At 42.4% G+C, this 20961-nt stretch overlaps 1 protein-coding gene across 6 annotated transcripts in view; it reads left to right on the forward strand.

Moving 5' to 3' along the window:
* Positions 1-20961, forward strand: part of PTAC14 (plastid transcriptionally active 14) — a 358101-nt gene that overhangs the window by 328288 nt on the left and 8852 nt on the right. For 3 of the 6 annotated variants that reach the window (XM_089828749.1, XM_089828745.1, XM_089828748.1), the window contains one exon: positions 7149-7241. The exons of the other annotated variants lie outside the window; for them this stretch is intronic. In XM_089828749.1, the coding sequence (XP_089684875.1) occupies positions 7149-7236 (88 nt within the window). In that variant the 3' untranslated portion in view covers positions 7237-7241. The remainder of the gene's footprint in view (positions 1-7148; positions 7242-20961) is intronic. 6 annotated transcript variants of the gene reach the window in all.

Here is a 20961-nt window from a genome sequence, read left to right on the forward strand (position 1 = left end):
GCTTCCTGCAGCGGATGCTTCCTGTGTCAGGAATACTTGCTATAGTGTTCTTGTTTTCAGATTGAAAGGACACTCTTTTATAGAGTCCCATAATCTGGTAGATCTCGCAAAATTGCTCTTTCGGGCAGGATCCCTTCGTATGGCCTTCCTTCTTGCACTCCGTGCACCATAGTTCATTGCCTTTAGTTTCTTCGTTCATGTTCTTGAATTCCTTCATCATCTGAATCATGTCTTTCTGAAGGGCACGAACCTTCTTGTTGCTACCCTCATCATCACTACTATCTTCTCTTGAAGAGGCATCGTCATCTAAATCGGATGAAGTATTCTTCTTCTTCTTCTTGGTCTTCTGCTCACTTTCCAGGTTCATTGTCCGGTTATATGCTTCAATGTATGTCGATGGTGGCACAATCTTCATCTTCTTTCGCAGCTTTGGGTGAAGGCCTTCAATGAACCATCTCTCCTTCAATGAACCATCTCTTTTGTAACTCGTCAGCTGGTTTATTCTCCATCTTATTGATCAAGTCCTTCAATTTCCTTGCGAAGACTCGGACTATTTCATTCTTCCCCTGCTTAGTATTGAATATCTCTGCTACAATTTCATTATCATCGCGCAGGAGTTGAAATTCGGTGATGAACTCTTTTTTAATGTTATCCCAACTATTTAACTTTTGTGGATCAGTATCAGTAAAACAATCAATTGCAACACCCCATAGGGTTGCTGGAAATTGCCTCATCCATTCATTGGTATCCGTTATGCCATTGGCTCTCCAAATCGTTTCACAGGTTTTACAATGTCGGATGGGATCCGCTACTCCATCACCATCAAATTTAGGTAACTTTTCCTTTGGTCCTGCCATCCCGATGCTCACGTTTGGTATTCCGACGCTCACACTTGGTATCCCAATGCTCACACTGGGTATCCTGACAGCTGTGTTTGATGAAGGAGGGTCTCCGTTAAGTGAATATTTTCCTTCTGGAAGTGGATCCTGGACGAAGAGTTCACTCCACGCTCTTGCTCCTTTAGCACTCCGAGCCGTGCGAATCGATTCTCTTCCGTCTAGATTGTCTTCCCTCGGCGAACACCAATTCAAAAACTCCTCGCGTACTTCTCCCACCAACTCCACCCGCTGTCACGTCTCCTCCAACAATGCTTCCACGCTTCTGCGTCCGTCGGCAGCAATCTTCTGGAATCTCTTTCTGCATTCGGCTTGCTGCGCCAAAATCAGATCGCTGTGTGCTATGCGTATTTCGTCCTTGTCCTTTAGTTTGTTCTTATTCTTGTTCAGCTGATTCGGCATTACTCTTCATTCTCCTGCCTGTCTAGGTCCATTGGGCAACGGCGCCAAATGTTTACCACATAGGTTAATTAAGAAATGCACACAGATAATGAACACGAACTCGAACAGTAGAACTCTTCTTATTATTCGCATATGCTGAGATATTACATTAGGTTCTGATATGATGATGATTACAATGATCCCGAAGGGAGATATAAATACTGTCCGAGGAACCTTCTCGAAGGTATCCGTCGGCCACATACAACATGTCAACTACAATAATAAAACCTTCTGGATACATCCCGATACATGTCGGCCTAACGGCATACATCCTGATACACTAACAGAAACCTCCTGATACACCGTCAGGAACCTCCCGATACTCCATCAGGAACATCCTGATACACTGTCGGGAACCTCCCGATACTCCGTCAGGAACATCCTGATACACCGTCAGGAACCTCCCGAACCCCGTCGGGAACATCCTGATACACCGTCAGGAACCTCCCGATACCCCGTCGGGAACCTCCCGATACCCCGTCGGGAACATCCTGATACACTGACGCATACATCCCGTTACCCTGACATGTACATCTCGTTACATTATTTCTTGACGACAATTCATTGAGAATGTCCTTGATTCTTGGTATGCACTTAGAACATATACTAAGATATATGAAAACACAAGCATGCTATAAAAAAAATTTAAAAATATATATATATATATATACTAGTGTATGGAGGTATGAAAAAACGAAGTATACACATTAATGCATGAAGACACAATGCAGACACAAAGCATACACATGTAAAAAGAAAGACACATTTCACAAAAAAAAATATCTTCATAATATTCCTAATCATACACTTGAAGCGTAGATTATTGTCTCTACTACCCAAGTTTGTGGTGACTAGTTTCTTGTACAATAAACCTGCATCATATATTAGTACTCCGAAAACATGTATATGAATATTATTCAATCTTGTCAGTCATAAAAAATATAAGATCCTAATTCCCAATTTAAACTCTTTTTTAAAGAGAGGTCATGATCAGATGCTTAGCTCTTGGGGGAGTGCTTCCTGGGGCTCTAATTAATAGAACAACTCTTCACTAAGCACCATCTTCTCACAATACTTCTCTTTAAGACCTTATGGACAATCAATCTTGATATATCCATCCTTACCTACGAGGGAGTTGTTCCTCATCCTAGGCCTTATGGACACCCACTTTGGGTGTATCCATCCTTACATATGCATATGATTTTCCTTAACAGTATGTACTGTCCTTCAGCGAATACTCAATTCCCTGCCTCATTTCCTTAAGAGTATTCAATTATAGAATATCTTGTGAAGTCATTAGGAGAGGTTAGTTCTCTGCCTTAATTCCATACTAGGAATTATAACATTCAATTTAGAACGTCCTTGCTTTAATTTTTATTTCCGGTTTGATACAAATGAGGAGTCCTTTACTTAGTTACTCATAACCAAATCCTGATCTGATCTGATATCTATCATTGCCTACACCTAGCTTGATCAATGGATTCTTATCAAAATAGATGATATATTTTGTTCACTTAATTGGATATGAGGATGTTTCTCTTATTGGCTTTAAAATAAAATGTCTTCACTATATGTCTACTGTAGTAATATCTCACCATTTCATATCTGATAGGTTTGATATATTTTGATACCAATCCTTTAAGTGATCCGTTTACAAATTCTTGAACTTTAGTTCATCAATCTATTTCCTGTGTATGTATGTTCTTTTCTGACTTGGAGTGATGACTTGTCTCTCAACCCAATTTATGTACTTCAAATATAATTGTGCAAAGTTCGAACACTGTATGTTTGAGTTATCCCTTTTATCTCCTTGCATCATGAATATTATTTTGTATAATGACTTTAACCCTCCAGTATGGCAGGATCATGCTCTGATACCACTCTAATGATCCCTATTCAGAACATGTTTAATTTACTTGATAATTCTCAATTAGAATTTATATTCCACTTTCTTTGGTTTTGATAAGTTCTTTGTTCGCATCAATGTTACGAGACTTGTCGAGTTACACTAGGACTCTGCGAGTCCGAGGCAGAGTCCATGTTTCTGAGGCAATCTGCCTTTGGGCTCGGACTCAGCCGAGTCCTATCAGAGTCCACTCGGACTCGCCGAGTCCATGGACTCGCCAGACTCACCGAGTCCCGAGGCATGGACTCTCGCTGGCGGGTAAGTGAGAAAAGGGCAAAAAAAAAGCTTTGTTTAATTTGACTTTTTCAGTTTTATAACATGTTATTGACTTAAAAAGGTCATTCCACCATTTGCTTGTGCTCACAAGAGAGAAGAAAGAGTTAGAGAAGAATATTGGGGTTTTGAAAGAGAAATCAGCAAACCAGTTTGCTCTCCTATATTGATTGCTAATGGTTTGTGCATCTTTCTAGCTTGCATTAAAGCATGGAGAGGAGCTCAAGGGAGCATTTGGAGGAGGTTTCTACAAACTGCATTTCCATTGTTTGTGCAAATTTGAAGAGGTAAGCTACAAGTTGCTGTTGCATTTCTTTGTGTTGTTTTGTACTATGTTTTAAACTTTTACATTCGTATTTTTTAGTATTTTTACTTCTCATTTTGTTTAAATTTGTTTGGACTCTCTACTCTCTACTACTAGTCTACTATTTTTTTACTTCTCATTTTGTTTACATTTATATTGCAGCAGGCTAGCAGCGAGCAGTAACCCATTGAAATTTGACATAATGTCTCAACTTCAAGGTGAGGGAAGTGGAACTAGGCCTCTATTTAACCCTAATGCAGACCCAAGTGCAGTAGCAAGGGATAGGGCTTGGAAACATGCCATCCCGGGGCACAAAAAGGGAGTTGTTACATGTTGGCATTGTGGTGTAGTATATAATGGGGGAGAAATAAATAGATTGAAGTATCACCTAGGAAATATACCTAAACATGATGCTAAAAAATGCAAATATGTGCCCCAAGATGTTATGCGAGACATGCAAACTCTTATAGAGGAAAAAATGGAGAAAAAAAAATTGAAAAAGAAGCAATGTGGAGAAATGACACAACTAGCCGAAGCCCAACAGGGGTCTTTTATTTTTGCCTCTCCATTATCCCCTACTCCACCTACGAATGCCATTGCTTCTACGAGTGTGACCATTAGGCCTCGCATTCGTAAGCAAAGATCGACACTTGATTCCATGTTTGCTCCACGCACGGCTCCAAGTGCACAACGATCGCTTGAGGGCATGGGTTGGAACAAGGATAAACATGATTATGCAAAATTAGCACTTGGGGACTTCATCTACAACAACATTTCATTCAATGTAGTAAGGTACTTATTTATGTAAATTTAAATTTAAGTCTTCTCTTGCTTTCAATGTTTCAACTTTCAACTTTCAATAATATGTTTATTTTTTTTTTTTTTATTTGTATTTTGTTTTCAAATTTATTTATATTATACTAACTTGTTTAACTTTAAATTTTATTCTATTTGTTTTAGGTCCCCTTATGGGCAAATTGGAATCGATGTTGTTGCTGTTTGTGGTTCGAGGTTCAAAGCCTCTAGTGCTGAAAAGCTAGGAGGCCCTATTTTGAACCAAAGTGGAAGAAAAAGGGTTGCACCATCATGATTTATGGTTGGACTGATAGAAGGAGTAGAACATTCCTCAACTTTCTTGTCTCCTCATCAAGTAAACTGTAATTGTACTTAGAGTCTTAGACATTAAAAATTTAGAAGTAAAACTTGTACTTAAGTGATTAAGTTTATAAATTATGATTCATCATTAATCATTATACTAATTTGTTTCTTTTTCTTCAAGAGCCATGGTTTTTTTGAAATCAATTGATGCCTCAGGAAAAACAAAGAATGTTGAATATCTTTGTGGGATAATGGATGAAGTGATAAAGGATGTGGATGAGGAGAATGTGATGCAAATAGTTACTGATAATGCAACAAATTATGTTATTGCAGGAAAGCTTCTTATGGAGAGACACCCTCACTTATTTCGGACCCCTTGTGCTACTCATTGCATTGACCTCATGTTAGAGGATCTTGGTAAACTCCCTTAGATCAAAATAGTTATAGAGCGAGGAAGGAGTGTATGCAAATTCATATATAATCATACATGGGTCTTCAACCTCATGAGGAAACACAATGAGCAAAAGGAGTTCTCTTGTCCAGGGGTCACTAGATTTGCAACCAACTTCCTCACATTGAAATCCTTGCTTGATTCGAAGGGAGGTTTGAGACGCATGTTTGTTAGTGAGGAGTGGCTTGCATCATCATATGCAAAGACCATTGCAGGATTGCTACAGCGGATCATATTTTTGACGAGACTTCTTTTTGGACACCAATTGCTGATATTGTGACGGTAATTTTCCTTTTTGTTCTCATTTCAACTTTATTTTGTTTATGAAATTATGTTATAAATTATTGTTCATTTTTTAAAGAAAAAATTTAAAGCTGATTATTTCTTTTCGAACTTTCATAATGATTGCAGTTTGTAAAGCCGCTTATTGTTCTCTTACGAACTGTTGATGTAGAGAAGCCCTCAATGGGCTACATTTATCAAGGCATGGGTAGGGTTAAGGAGGTCATTCGCTCTTTTTTTGCAGAGAATCGAGATAGGTATGGGCCTATATGTGATGTCATTGATAGACGTTGGCACAATCTACTTCATAGGCCTATACATGCAGCAACCTACTTCCTTAATCCAATATACCAATTCAGCCCACATTTCAAGGCTGATGATGAGGTGTGGAGCAGCCTCTATAATGTTGTAGAGAGAATGTCACCTGATTCAGCAGTTAGCATAGATCTAGTCCGTGAGATTGAGCTATTTAAGAAAGCTCAAAGGGACTTATTTGCACGAGAGTTGTGCAAAAAAAATAAGACAGCATTGATGCCTGGTAAACACTAAAAATCTTTGATTCTACATCCTAATTTCTAATAGTAATTCTATTACCATCTTAATTTTATAAATTCAAAGTTATTGATATGATTCAAAAATTTCTTGTTTCAGATGCATGGTGGGAGATGTTTGGCACAAAGGTGCCAAATTTACAGAGGATTGTGATTCGCATCTTGAGCCAGCCATCTAGTGCATCAAGATGTGAACGTAATTAGATTCTTTTTTAGCACATACACTCAAAGAAGCGCAATAGGTTGGCAGTGAAAAAATTAAATGATCTTGTCTTTGTTCACTACAACCTTTGCCTTTGCCATAGACAAATCCTTGGCACCGAAACAACACCAATTGTATTAGAGAATGTTGATCCTCATGTAGAGTGGAACATAGAGGTGAATGATCCTGTCTTCAATGATGAAGATGTGGAGTGGGTAGATCAGGTGGATTGGGAGGCTGAGGTAGTAGCGATGGCAGTTGAGGAGGCTAGAGCATGAGGAGACAGAGTGGAGGACCCTGAGGCTAGGAGTGATGGATCCTAGGCTGATGACGAGGATTATGTGCGTGAGGAGGAGGATGATGATGAGGATGAGGAGGAGGATGAGGATGAGGTTCAGGCTCAGCCTCAGACACAGGGAGAGAGGATGGCTCTAGAGTTATTTTGATATATGTTTTGAACATTTGAATTTGATACCATGGATTTTGTACTGCATGAATATTGTACACATTTGAGTCTTTGACACTGGAGTGACACTATGTTTATTACTTTATAGATTATAACTTTATATTGTGTTATTCAGTTTTTTTTCTTTAAAAATTCGCTTTTATACTTATGTGATCTATGCAAAATTGTGTATGTGTATTAAGTAGCTTGTATTTATTTCAATTATTGTGTATTTGATGTTAATTGACTAAAAGATGCATGAAACAATCTTAAAATCCTTAAAAATCTTTGAATTTTAGGAGTTTTTCAATTTTCCGAGTCCTTGCCGAGTCCGAGTCCGAGTCAGATTTTGACTTTCCGAGTCAGAGGCGAGTCCGAGTCCCGTAACATTGGTTCGTATATTTTACATATCATTCCATGCTTCATCACTGGTATTCCTTTCTGTATCCTTTTGTTTCTTATTGTTTTCTTGCTTTCATAAAGGTCATTTAATTGAATTATACATTAAAAAAAAATCTGATTGACTAAGTTCATGATGTGATGTTTTTAACTAATTCCTCCACATCCAATGTAAGTAATTATTCATTTAACTCTTGAAAAAGTGTAAATACACTTTTTATACATTTTCTTTTATTTGTTTACTAAATCATTGGTGCTAGTTATACTTTGAGTTTCTGAGACTCCTGTCTTATAATTAACAGTGGTTTTCATATCATTTATATCGTTATCACTGATCTGGAGTAAAACCACTTAATGTCTAAGATGTTGATCAGATTCCTGTCCATCACATCTCTGACATTCCTCTTCAATAATATGAGACCCCTGCTAGGAATGAGTTCGTCTACCATTATGTTGCTTTTTATTATTATTTTCTATTCAATGGTGCAACTAATATTACTGATTGAAGTTCCTTTTGTTCTGTTCAAGTATTTCTCCTCCAAGTTAATGAGGCTGTGATGATTCTATCACTGAGTCGATATTTACTAGAATATACAGTTTTGATATTTTCTAGAGTTGATCTTCTCGATGTGACTTTCTAACGGTACTAAGTTTTGGTTGACTGCTAGTTTAGGCATGATCTGTATTGCAAATCCTCTGCTAGTTTTCCCAACCTTCCTAGTAGTAATGCTTGTTTGATTCTGCTTTCCACATTTCTTCTCCTTACTATTTTGGGGTCTATGATGTGCTGGCCATATATCGTCTCTTTATTCTTTTACTGGTATTACTGTTTGCTATCAGTTTGAGGTAGATGTTATGCGGAATGTCTCTCTTGTCGATCTGGACTATGCTTCCAGTGTCGTAATCTCCTTCTCCAGCTATAGGAATAAGTCCTTTTCTCGATCAATATCGTCTGACTTATCTTCTTCCGCTGAATTCTCTTCTTCTGTATGTCTTTTCCCTACTTCGAATACCCGAAAGGGTATGGTTCCAATGTCATACGTATCCAATCTGCAGCGGTATGTTACAGACCAGACTCCTCTGATATCTTTTCGTGTCCCCAAATATCAAATGGCTATTGACTGGTCCTTCTTCTATGTATGATTGTTCTTTCCTGTTTTACCATTCAGTGCTCTTTGTTACATCTATCCTCCTTGTTAGTGAGTCTAAGCTTGTGCGTTGCCTTGTTTTTAGAATCCTCTATTGTGTTTGGTGTCCACGTACACTTCCCATCTTATATTACTTATTCGTCATTCTTGTTGACTCTATCTTCTTCGTTCTCCTATCCATTTTCCAAAGTAATCAATCCTCTTCTCTTCAACATACCTGCTGACTGTTTATGTTTCTCCCATGGATCAAAAAATTTCCCCTTTTCTTGTGTGTCGCCGCTCCTTAAGCAATGAAGCTTGCCCTCTATGAATGGAGGCGTCTATTGGATTAAAGATTATAATTATAACTGATTATTACTCGCTTATAATTAATGTTAATTTATTGATAAATGTTTTAATTTTTATATATCATATATTATATAATTGAATATATTATTATTCATTTATTTATTATATTATATCATTTAACTTATTTCTATACCAATGAATTGTTAGCCGACTGGATGGTTCTGGCGGTATTTTGTATTCTGTAGCCGACGGTCCGGCGGTGTTTTCTGTATTCTGTAGCCGACGGTCCGACGGTGTTTCTGTATTCTGTAGCCGACGCCGTCGATAAATAGTTTGTAGTGAATATAATAATTATGGCCAACGGACTCCTTCGGTAAGGTTCGGCGGTAGTATTTATATCCTGTCTGGGATCATTGTAAAGCATCATTCATCTACTATTGCGAATATAATTTTGTTGTTCGTGTTCTATTGTCGGTATGCGTTGATTTCTTTACCTGTACGGTAAACATTTGGTGCCGTTGCCTTATGAATCTGGAAGGTGGGAGGAATGAAGATTAATGCCAAATCAGCTTAACAAAGATCGGGATAAGGCGAAGGGAAAAGATGGAATCCGTACTGCGCAGGAGAATTTAATTCTGGCACAGCAAGCCGAACGCCGACGAAGATTTCAGAAGATTGCCGACAGAAACCGAAGTGCGGAGGAATTGTTGGAGGAGACTCGGCAGCGAGTGGAATTGGTGGAAGAAGCATGGGAGGAGTTCTTGAATTTGTGTTCGCCGAGGGAAGAAAATTCAGACGGAAGAGCATCAACTCGCACGGCTCGCAGTGCCGACGGAGCACGAACGTGGAGTGACCTCTTTGTCTAGGATAGACTTCCGCGGGAAACAATTTCGGAGGATCCTTCTTCACCAAGGTTCGCAGCTGTCGACACCTCCAGTGTGAGAGTGCAGACCGCCGGTGTGGGAGTGCAAACCTCCGGTGTGGGAAACTAGTCTGCCGGTGTGGGAGTACAGACTGTCGGTGGGGGATTTCAGACTGCCAATGTGGGAGTGCCGACCAGTGTAGGAGTGTAGACCTCCAGTGTTATGGCGGGACCCAAAGAAAAGCTGCCGAAATTTGAAGGCGATGGTACAGCCGACCCCCTCCGACATTGTAAGACATGTGAGACGATCTGGTGGGCAAATGGAATCACAGATGCCGACGAATGGGTCAGGCAATTTTCGGCAACCCTACGGGATGTCGCGATTGATTGGTTTTCGGATATGGATACGCAGAAGCTAGATACATGGGATAACATTAAAAAGGAGTTCTTGGGCAGAATTTAAACTCTTGCGGGATGGTAATGAAATCGTAGCAGAAATTTTCAATACCAAGCAAGGGAAGCACGAAACTGTCCGTGTCTACGCCAGGAGATTAAAAGACTTAATAAACAAAATGGAAAGCAAGCCAGCGGACGGATTGCAGAAAATGTGGTTTGTGGATGGCCTACGCTCACAGTTGCGGAGGAAAATGAAAATTGTACCACCGTCGTCATATGTCGATGCTTATAACAGAGCACTAGACCTTGAAAGTGCGCAGAAGACAAAGAAGAAAACTAGCTCCTCTGACTCTGATGATGACGAATCTGCTGGAGATGATAGCAGCGACGATAAAGGTAGTAGCAAAAAGGTTCGTGCCTTACAGAAGGATATGGTTCGAATGATGGAGTTCAAAAATATGCAGAAAGAGCCAAAAGGTAGTGAATTGTGGTGCACGGAATGTAAGACCGACAGTCTTACTAAAGGATCGTGTCTGAAGAACCAATTCTGTGACATCTGTCAGATCATGGGACATTCGACAAAAGACTGCCCCTTTAACATTAAAACAAGAGGATCTCCGCAGGTGCTTCTCTCACAGGAGGCTTCCCCGTTAGGTGGTAACGCAAACACAAATGTTGCCGGCGCTACATCTAGAGGATACAGAAATAATCGGCATGGACAAAATAACAACAATAACAATACCAATACGAGCAGAAGCTGGATTCAGTATGATGCAAACGGACGATCGATTATTCAATGCCGAGCATGTAACTTGTGGGGGCATTTTGCACGGGAATGTCCAACAGCAAATACACCTCAACTATTGTGCCGATGGTGCGGACCCAGCGATCACGACGACTCAAAATGTCCAAAATCCGAAGTGAACTTGATCACTGTTGGAGCGGATGAGGAAGAAGTTCTCGCAATTACACAGAAACAAACAAAAGAATACCCGGACCTCGCCGAAGAAAAGAAGAAATTTGCGGCAGCACGAGCGGAGGTTGGAAAAGTATCTCAAGCAGTAACACCTCCGGACACCGCCGGCACTTCAGCAAAGAATTCCGCCGAACAAAACATAGTACGACAAATTTTGCAAACAGAGGTGCAAGTAAAGGTAAGTGATTTGCTTTTCACCATGCCCCAACTTCGATCTGCTCTTTCAAATATGGCAGGAGAATCAAGCCTCGAGAAGGGAAAGTCACCGAGAGAACCGAGTTGACGAAAAGAAAAGGAAATTGTTACGGGAGGAGAAGATCAGATGTTGCTGGCGCTGACATCCGGATGGCACCCTGCAGTTGTCGAGATGGGGATACTTGGACATGTTCTCACAGACACCATAGTGGACGGAGGGTCCGGTGTAAATGTATTGCCAGAAGAAACTTGGAGGAAACTTGGACAGCCGACATTGTGGCCTCCAAGGTTTCATCTACTGACTGCCGATCAACATGGTATTAAACCACTGGGTATTCTCATGGCACAGCCGGTAACCATTGGCACCCAGTCGTTCTTGATGGATTTCATGGTGATTCCATTGAAAAGGAAAGGCTATGACGCCATCCTGGGCCGCGGGTGGCTTATCGAAGCAAGAGCTCGACACGACTGGAAGAAGAACACTTTATCCCTCGAAAGTAAAGGCCGCCGGTTCGTCATTGATCTGCATACCCAAATAGTAGGGGAAGAAGCCCTGTCGTCAGATTCTGAGGGAGAGGAGGACGAAGGTAGACGACGGATGGAACCGGATCAGGAGGGCGTCCTCCGATTGGACGGGGGAACAACGGATGACGACTTGGATTCCGTCAACGGTCTCTACCACTGGCAAATGGGGGACTATGAATTATTTCACAGCTGTAATGTTCTGTCAATTGAGAACGAATATCCAAAGGAGTTTACTGAAGTAAAGGAGGGGGAGGCACCGTTGGATGTTACACCCGCCCATGCTACAAACAATGAATTTGGGGGACGAGGCAGAGCCAAAGAACATACTAGTCGGAGATAATTGGGATCCAGTACTCAAGGTTGCGGTATTCAAGATATTTATGGACTACAAAGATGTCTTTGCATGGACATACAAGGACCTTAAAGGAGTACCGCTGAAAATGTGTGCACCGCATTCCGCTGGTGGAAGGAGCCGTACTTGTACGGAAGCGAGCCTACAGGATGAACAAGAACTATGCCGCCCAAGTTACGGAAGAAATCAACCGGATGCTAGAAGCCGGCATTATCTTCATGGTACAGACCAGCGAATGGGTGTCACCGATAGTCATTTCATTGAAGAAGGATACTATTCAGATCCGGATATGCGTTGATTTCAGATGCCTGAATGCAGTAACGATCAAAGATCCTTTTCCGATTCCATTCACAGATAGCATTCTGGAGGAGGTCAGGGGACATGAAATCTACTCTTTTATGGATGGGTTCTCTAGATATAATCAGATTTCTATAGCGGAGGAGGATAAGTTGAAGACAACGTTTGTTGTTGAAGATGGGGTCTACGCGTACAACCGGATGCCTTTTGGGTTGTGTAATGCACCGGCCACATTCCAACGGATTATACTGTATATCTTCGACAAGATGTCTGTAGGAAATTTCAAAGCCTTCTTGGATGATTGGTCAATATTTAGCACAGAGGACGGACACCTGGCAGCACTTGGTGAGTGTACGGAGAGATGTCGCAGGGCCTGGCTAGCATTGAATCCTAAGAAGTGCAGATTCATGGTTCCGCACGGCCGATTGCTCGGACACATTGTCTGTAAGGAAGGATTAAAAACGGATCCCGACAAGGTGAGAGTCGTTCTTGAAATGCAGCCATCTACTAATGTGACGGAGGTAAAATCTTTTCTCGGGCATATAGGTTATTATCGGAGATTTATTAAAAATTTTGCCAAGGTGTCCCAATCGTTAGATAAGCTAACCTGCAAAGAAGAATTATTTAGATGGGATAAAGAGCAGGACGAAGCATTTGAAGGGCTCAAGGTACGACTGGCTACGGCACCATATTGGCATATCCGGACTGGAATAAGGAGTTTCATGTTCATGTGGATGCCTCCAACTATGCGATCGGCATGACCCTAGCACAGACTGGTAATCACGGACTGGATCATCCAATATACTTTGCCAGCCGGTTGCTCTCAAAGGCTGAGCAGAACTACAGCACGACTGAAAGAGAAGCGTTGGGAATGGTTTATGCTGTGCAAAAATTCTGTCATTATTTGCTTTCTACCCCGTTTGTGTTTTATGTTGATCACCAGGCCCTATTGTACATGATTAATAAACCCGTCATCCAAGGGAGGATCAGCAGATGGCTACTACTGTTGCAGGAATTCACTTTCAAAATCATTGTCCGGCCAAGAAAGAAACACGTCAGTGCCGACCACCTGTCTCGGATCAAAACAGGGGAACCAGTGAATGGTGTGAATGACGACTTCCTTGATGCATAGTTGTTCCAGATTGGGGTACTGCCGGAATGGTACAAGAGTATTGGCGAGTACTTGTCAACAGGACAGTTTCCCACGGGGATGTCACCAAATGATAGGCGCAAGTTGATAATCAGAAGTCGTACGTTTCAATTGATCAATGGGTTGCTCTACAAAATGGGGCCGGAGCATATTCTTCGGCTGTGTGTGTTGGAAGAAGAGATACCGCAGGTGTTAAAAGAAGCACATGAGGGTCCCACGGGAGGACACATGGGACCTGACACCACTGCAGGGAAGATATTACTTGCAAGACTCTGGTGGCCGACAGTGTACAATGATGCACGGGAATGGGTCGTCGGATGTGACACTTGCCAACGGGCCAGGAAGCCGCTGAAGAGAGATTTCATGCCACTTCAACCTTCTCATGCGCAGGAACTTTTTGAGAGATGGGGACTAGATTTCATTGGACCACTGAGGGTGAGCAAGACTCAACGGTGTCGATACATCATTGTTGCAACGGAGTACCTGACCAAGTGGGTGGAGGCCCGTGCGTTACCAGATAACTCGGCCGTCAGCACCGCGAAATTTATTTATGAACAGATCATCACGAGGTATGGAATTCCGTTACAATTAACAAGTGATAGGGGAATTCATTTTGTTAATCATGTTATTCGACTGCTCACCACTCAGTTCAAGATTTATCATTCACTGTCAAGTCCGTACTATCCAAGAGCAAACGGGCAGGCAGAGGCCACCAATAAAATTCTAGTATCCATCATCTACAAATCCTGCGTGGTGGAAGGTGCCGATTGGGAGAACTTACCCGCTACCCTGTGGGCGTACCGCACGGCGTACAAAGTGATGACAGGGCACACACCATTCCAGTTAATGTTTGGACAGGAAGCAGTGGTCCCAGCAGAATTCATGATTCCGAGTCTTCGAATAGCGTTGGAAAACAAATTGGATGATGACAGAAGCTTACAAGAGCGATTGAATAACTTGAATAAACTGGAGGAGAAACGCTTCTTGGCACAGTGGGCGACGGAAGTGGCGTAGAACAGACGCAAGCTCTGGCATGATAAGCATCTGAAACGTAGTAGATTCCAACTGGGACAGTTAGTACTGAAGTATGATGGTCATAATGAAATCAAGCTGGGCAAATTCAAAGAACGATGGGTTGGACCATATCAGATCCGAGAAATTGGCGACACTAGGGCAATCAAACTGGCAACCTTGGACGGACAGGAGATAGCTCAGTCAGTTAACGGATCCAAGTTGAAACCATATCGTGTAAGAAAGTTCTCGCCGTCATTGAATCTTCCCTCGTCGTCAGTACAACACTCTCTGGCGGCGACGTCGTCCAAAGGTACCCCAGGTACCCCTGTTATTTGATGTATTCGAATTTTTTAAAAAAAGAAAAAGAAAAGAAATTTATTAAAAAAAAAAAAAAAAAAGGAAAACCCCACGGATAGAAAGGCCCCGCGAGCAACAGTCTGTCCGCGGGTGTTACAAACAAAGCCTCGCGGGCAATTGACGGCCCGCGGGTGAAGAAGACAAGGCCCGCGGGCGACTAAGGATAGACCCGTGGACAGCTTGCCCGCGGGTTAATATAAGCCCCGCGGGCAACAACCTGTCCGCGAGCATAAAACAATTGTTCCTCCACCAGGCCGCGGGTAGGAGAAGAAAGGCCGTGGGTAAGGAAAGAAAGGCCGCGGAAAGGACGCGGGTTAAAATAAAAGATTTAGCTCCGCCAGTCAGAGTTTCTCCTCTGCCAAAAACAAGGCCGCGGGTATACAAACAAAATGAATAATCAACTGTTTATCGTGAATGGAAGGAGTGGAGCGCGGGTAAGATGTAGGGAAATCCATTATTTTCTCCTCCTCGTCTGGGAAGCCAACAAATCTCTGGTTTCCTGTCGCAATGTTGGTATTCAGACAATTGCTCCTGTCCTATTCAAACAGTTCGGAATGCAAATGATGAGGTTGCAAGAATTCAAATACCAGAAAAATGAGGGACAATCACACACGGTTGTTGGCAATAATCACAGGACAAACTCTTTGCACCTAGAAATTATCGAAGGCAAAGTTGGGTTGTTGTGTATTGGTTTAATTGGCAGGACTGTTGATTAAGATTTGTCTTCTCCTCTTCTGCAGGCTGAGATTTTTTTGTAACGGATGGAGGAAACAATATAAGGAGAAATAAGCCATTTTTGCATGGAGTCAGCGGGCAAGCGGAAGCCGTGGAAGAGTCAGTTGGCAGCTAGCATGGAGAAGAATTCAAGAGTATTGGCATCGGGAATTCAAGTTGCAGGCCCTTCCGGTTCCAATAGCAAGAAACAGAAGACCAAGAAGGAATGAACTTATCTCACCGTCCAGTTTGAGAGTCTTTGTGGAAGCGAATGCCAGAAGTGGTGGCAGGAGACCCCGGAGGCAGACCAAATTAAGCAGATTTTGATGCAGGCACAGGTACATTGGGCTATTTAGCTTTCCATCTTTTCTATCCGGTTGTTCGAATCAGTTTTGCGCACCATGATAAAGACATATAGCGCTCCAAGCAGAATGAGTACATTCCTGTACAAGCAGCATCAGATGACAGTATCTTTTAAACCGAGGGATTTCACTAGGGTTTTCGGCATCCTTGGCCCCGATGGGAGGAAAGTGGAAATCAAGAATCATAAACTGTCACGGGAACAGGAGCATTGGATAGCTCTAGTGTGCAGGGACCTTACACCCGTAGAGAGGGAGACAGCAGTTCAGGGGACAAAGTGCAGAGGGCTTCGCAGAGACTTTATTCGGGAAGGTCATTGGCGTTGTATCATGGACGTCATCAAGAGCAGATTGACAGGTGCCACCCGAGCCTCAGATATCGCATTGCCACAGATTGTGTTTATGAATGGTATCATGCAGGGAGTGGTATATGATTGGGCCTCAGTACTTGCCGACAGGATGGAGGAATTCATGATGCTTCAGCACCGAACATTTTTTATGCCGCACCATGCCATCGGGTTGTTTCTCGAGGCTGCAGCTAGCCAGATTCCAATGGATGGCTTTGAGGCTCCTCCAAGGGGCAAGTTGGCAGACGGGGAGCCTCCCATATTCTACTGGCGACACTTAGATACAGGAGGATCGGCAGCAGGTCACAAGAAAGTGCTCCGCGAATTGGCTCCTTCTGGAGAGATAGATAGCGGACGGGAGGGCACTTCGATGAGTGACAGGGATGAGTCCGTGGAAGAAGAGGGGAGTACATCGGCTGAAGTTGACGGTGAGACAGCGGGTAGTGGACCCACATTCTTTACCCCTCCTCAGCTGTCAACTTCAGCGCACTTGACTACCTTTTTGACAGTCATTTCGGTGTTTGGTTAGGGCCGTGCCCCGGTTCCACAGGCATTGACGGATGATGTCCCACAGACAATGACGGAGGTGGTTCCGCAGACAGTGACGGATGCCATCCCACGGATAGTCGCTGAGTCATTGCCGATGGTTGTAGCGGAGGTGATTCCAGTTGTACCAGCAAATGTCACCGTCGCAGTCACACCGAGAGCACAGTTGCCACCGCCACAGTCTGAGCTGCAGGTTCGGTTGGAGGTCATTGATTGTGATGTAGTGGTCACCGTTTCATCATCCTTTTTAGCAGAGGCCGAGTCAGCCCAGCTAGTACCGGCAATGAACATGGAGCTTGCGCAGTTTGACCAACCAGAGGTGATGGATAGAGCTAGTGAGTTTTTGAGGCAGCAGTTTCGACTCACTCCGACAAAGCGAGGTCCGTCCATTCAGTCTCCTAGGCGTTCAGGAACATCACCAGTAGTACCAAAGCCTCAACTTCAGGAGGAGGGAATGCCACATGCCGTGGTTGCACCAACAGCAAAAAGGGCGGCACCGGATGTGGGCATGGCTCCTGCTGATGAGGAGAACAGTGATGCGGAATGGTCGATGGAGGCCTTTGCCAAGGAGGACTATGGGTCGGATGAGGACAGGTGCCGGGATTACCTCAGGACTATGAAGTCTGCATTGAAGAAGGGACACGATGTGGCAATTCAAGCCCTGACTCGGCGGAGGGAGTGGCACTTGATCAGAGCGTATATCCGTGGGATTTGTCCTCGGCGATTTTAGACTTTCTTTATAGACAGGGGCTGGCTGACGACGGAGACAGTTGAGATGTTGGCAGATTGGGCCACTGAGCCGGAATTGGGACCTCATGACACTCCTCTGATGAAGCTGGCACATGAGATTGTGGGACTATACAAAGATGTTTACTACGGTCGTCGACGTGCGGAGGCGAACAGGGTTGCAGCAGAGAGATCATTGGCAGCTGAGACTGAGGCTAGACAGAAGCTAGCCGCTGACTTGGCCGACCGGCAGGCAGCATGGGCCGCCGAGTGGGCAGCACTACTGGCAGATTTTGCACCAGCGGTGCAGGAGAGGGACGTGGCTAAGAAAGGTACGGAGGTAGCGGTTCGAGATAAGGATGCGGCTGAGCACGAGATGCAATTAGCCAGGACGCAGGCCATGGAGGCGGCACTTCTTCTAAAGGAGGCCGTCGAAGTTAATTCTCAGATTCAGACAGATCTCCGCATCAGGACAGAGCAGGTGTATGAGTTGCATCGCGAGTAGCACACTTCTGGGACGCCCCCTTCTCTCTAGTTTCTTCTGTGGTCTGTAAGTTGTCTCCTAATTTTGTTAGTCGTCAAGAGACGACTTTTTTTTTGGGGGGGATGGTGTTAGCCGACTGGATGGTTCCGGCGGTATTTTGTATTCTGTAGCCGACGGTCCGGCGGTGTTTTTTGTATTCTGTAGCCGACGGTCCGACAGTGTTTCTGTATTCTGTAGCCGACGCCGTCGGTAAATAGTTAGTAGCGGATAGAATAATTATGGCCGACGGACTCCTTCGGGAAGGTTTGGCGGTAGTATTTATATCCCGTCTGGGATCATTGTAAAGCATCATTCATCTACTATTGCGAATATAATTCTGTTGTTCGTGTTCTATTGTCGGTATGCATTGATTTCTTTACCTGTATGGTAAACATGAATTATATTATTCAAATTCTATGATTTAATTTTCCTTATTATGTTTAATAATATATAATAATATATCATATTATAATTTCTTTATAAAAATTATTTGTTCTATTTTAAAAATTTTTATTATAAAATCTAATAAATATGGGGACATGACAGGTTCTCACTAGGTTTGTGAGGGCTGGGGACCCTTTGGCAAGGTGTTGCAACCTCCATCTCTCTATTTGTTGCTGAATTTGTAGGGATCGTCTCACTTGAGCTTTGTTTTCCTCTGGTTGTGTCTCCTTATGGTGCCTTTTGTCCTTGTTTGGCAAGAGGAGCATTAATTGTTGGAACTACCAGACGTACAATGCCTATTTGTGTCGTGAGGTTTCTCCTCCTACTAGTGCCTTTCGTTGTACTGTTGCAGTACTTGTTGCTTTTTCTGTTCTCTTTGGCCAACCTCTCACTCTCCTACTTCCACTAGTCTACGTACTAGTAACCTCAAATGGCTCCCCAAGAGATCATACATTGCTTCGTTCACCATGAGTTCAACCCATATCATACCAATGGGGAGAGCCCTTTGCTCTACCTCCCACTACATGTGTACTACTATATCTTACACTTGAACAAGATCTTGTGTCAATTGATCCTCCCAGGTCACTTCTACCTCCTATACATCATTGTTTGTTATTAATATTTGTCAGTCAAAAGGATGACGCATTAGACCTCCATCCTTCCACCTGTCACCTTGAGACCTCTAAGTTCATACTAGGTAATGGCGCCAGAAATGTTATGTGCCAAATATGAAAGGAGTATTGTTGAATGCCAAATATGGACATAATATTATCACTGTAACTATGTACTAATGCCATGCAGCAAGTTCTATTAATAACAAAGGAATGGTATGAAGAACTATACTATAGCCAACACATGACACATTCAAACGGCACAATGTTATTTTATTGATTGTATTAATGTCCTACATTAACATCCATTCCAACACTCACCACCCTCTCAATTGTTCCCGATTCAACACAAATAGACTCGACATAGTTGGTTAAGTTTCCAACTGTCACCAATTGACAAAGCAATTGACACCCCCTCGAAAGAAAGTTTTATGAACTAACAAAAGTCTTATTAACTATTCGTGGCTTAATTGTTGCCTACAAATTCTAAAATTATTGTCTAAATGCTAATTTACCAATCTTGGTATTGGTTGTGGTGCAGGTTCGTGCTTGACGTTTTAGTTTGTAGATTTAGTCAAAAAAATATTTTGGATTGGGTTTTCTATCTATAATCAAGTTTAGAGTACTGCAAAACATTATATAATCAACAAAACCATCATAAATTTGAAAATTACTAAAATATTAATTGTCAAACTTGAACTTTATGCTCTATCTTTATTGTTCAAACTTCAATATGAAAATTACCCATTAGCCTTTAGCATCTACATCATATAGGTCTTGAATATTTTTATCATTGTCATCATATTGGGTGAGTAGGCACTAGTATATTATAAGAACCACAAGTAGTGCCATTAGCATTCACATGCTTGATAGTTGGCATGTCCTCAACTTTTGTATAGCAGGTTGGGAAGTGGGAGCATTTTAGTGAACATGTTCTGCTTCAATATCCTACTTCCTTGTTCCCTTCTTTGTAGTTAATTTATTTTGTACAGTACCTTGGGGAGACATCATTATGGCACTACTTGGCACCCCAATGTGCAATGTGTCTTGGGTTTGTGTTATACTTTAGGGGCAACAAGTTGCAAACATGCTTGAAAGTGAGGCCTCACTTTACTTCATCAACTTATGATTCATTACCTAAAGGGGTTTGTGTGCAAAATAACATGAAGCGTTTCAATGGATTAAGACCCTCAACTAGTACACAACTTTAAAAGGATGGAGTTCTCATTTGAGGTCGATGACAAGAAGGTGGTTCTGAGAGGAATGTCGAATGACGACTTGGTGGAGATTTAAGTAGATGGAAGCAATTTTCAGACATAGTGATGTTGTTTGGGTGACACACTTGGTCTCGATGGAACCTATTAGGCACCAACAAACTTGCTACTACAACGAGGAGCTTTACGTGGTATTGGATAAGTATAGTTTGGTATTCACAAATAGTTAACGTGGTATACCCCCACACCGAGGCTTTGAGCACACCATTGAGTTGGAGGAAGGAGACAAACTTGTTATCACCACTCTCTATTGCCATTTGAAGAAGTTCAAAGAAGAGATAGAGAAGATGATCCAAAAACTTGATAAAGGATGGATCAAATCCAACTCTAGCCTCTTTACATCCTGGGTGGTATTGGTGAAGAAGAATGACAAGACTCTGAGGATGTGTGTTGAACAAGAAGGCAATAAAAAATAGATATCCCATTCCTAGGATCGATGATTTGTTGAATAAGCTGCATTGTGCAGTCTATTTCTCCAAATTAAATCTTCGCTTTGGCTACCACCAGATCCACATAAGGGAGTGAGATGTCGAGAAGACAACTTTCCGTTGCTACTACAAACACTACAAGTTCTTGGTCATGTTGTTTGGTTCAACCAATGCTTGGACC

This window comes from Cupressus sempervirens, chromosome 5 (genome assembly GCF_028749045.1).
Source record: "Cupressus sempervirens isolate cs-2001-9-10 chromosome 5, ASM2874904v1, whole genome shotgun sequence".
NCBI lineage: Eukaryota > Viridiplantae > Streptophyta > Pinopsida > Cupressales > Cupressaceae > Cupressus > Cupressus sempervirens.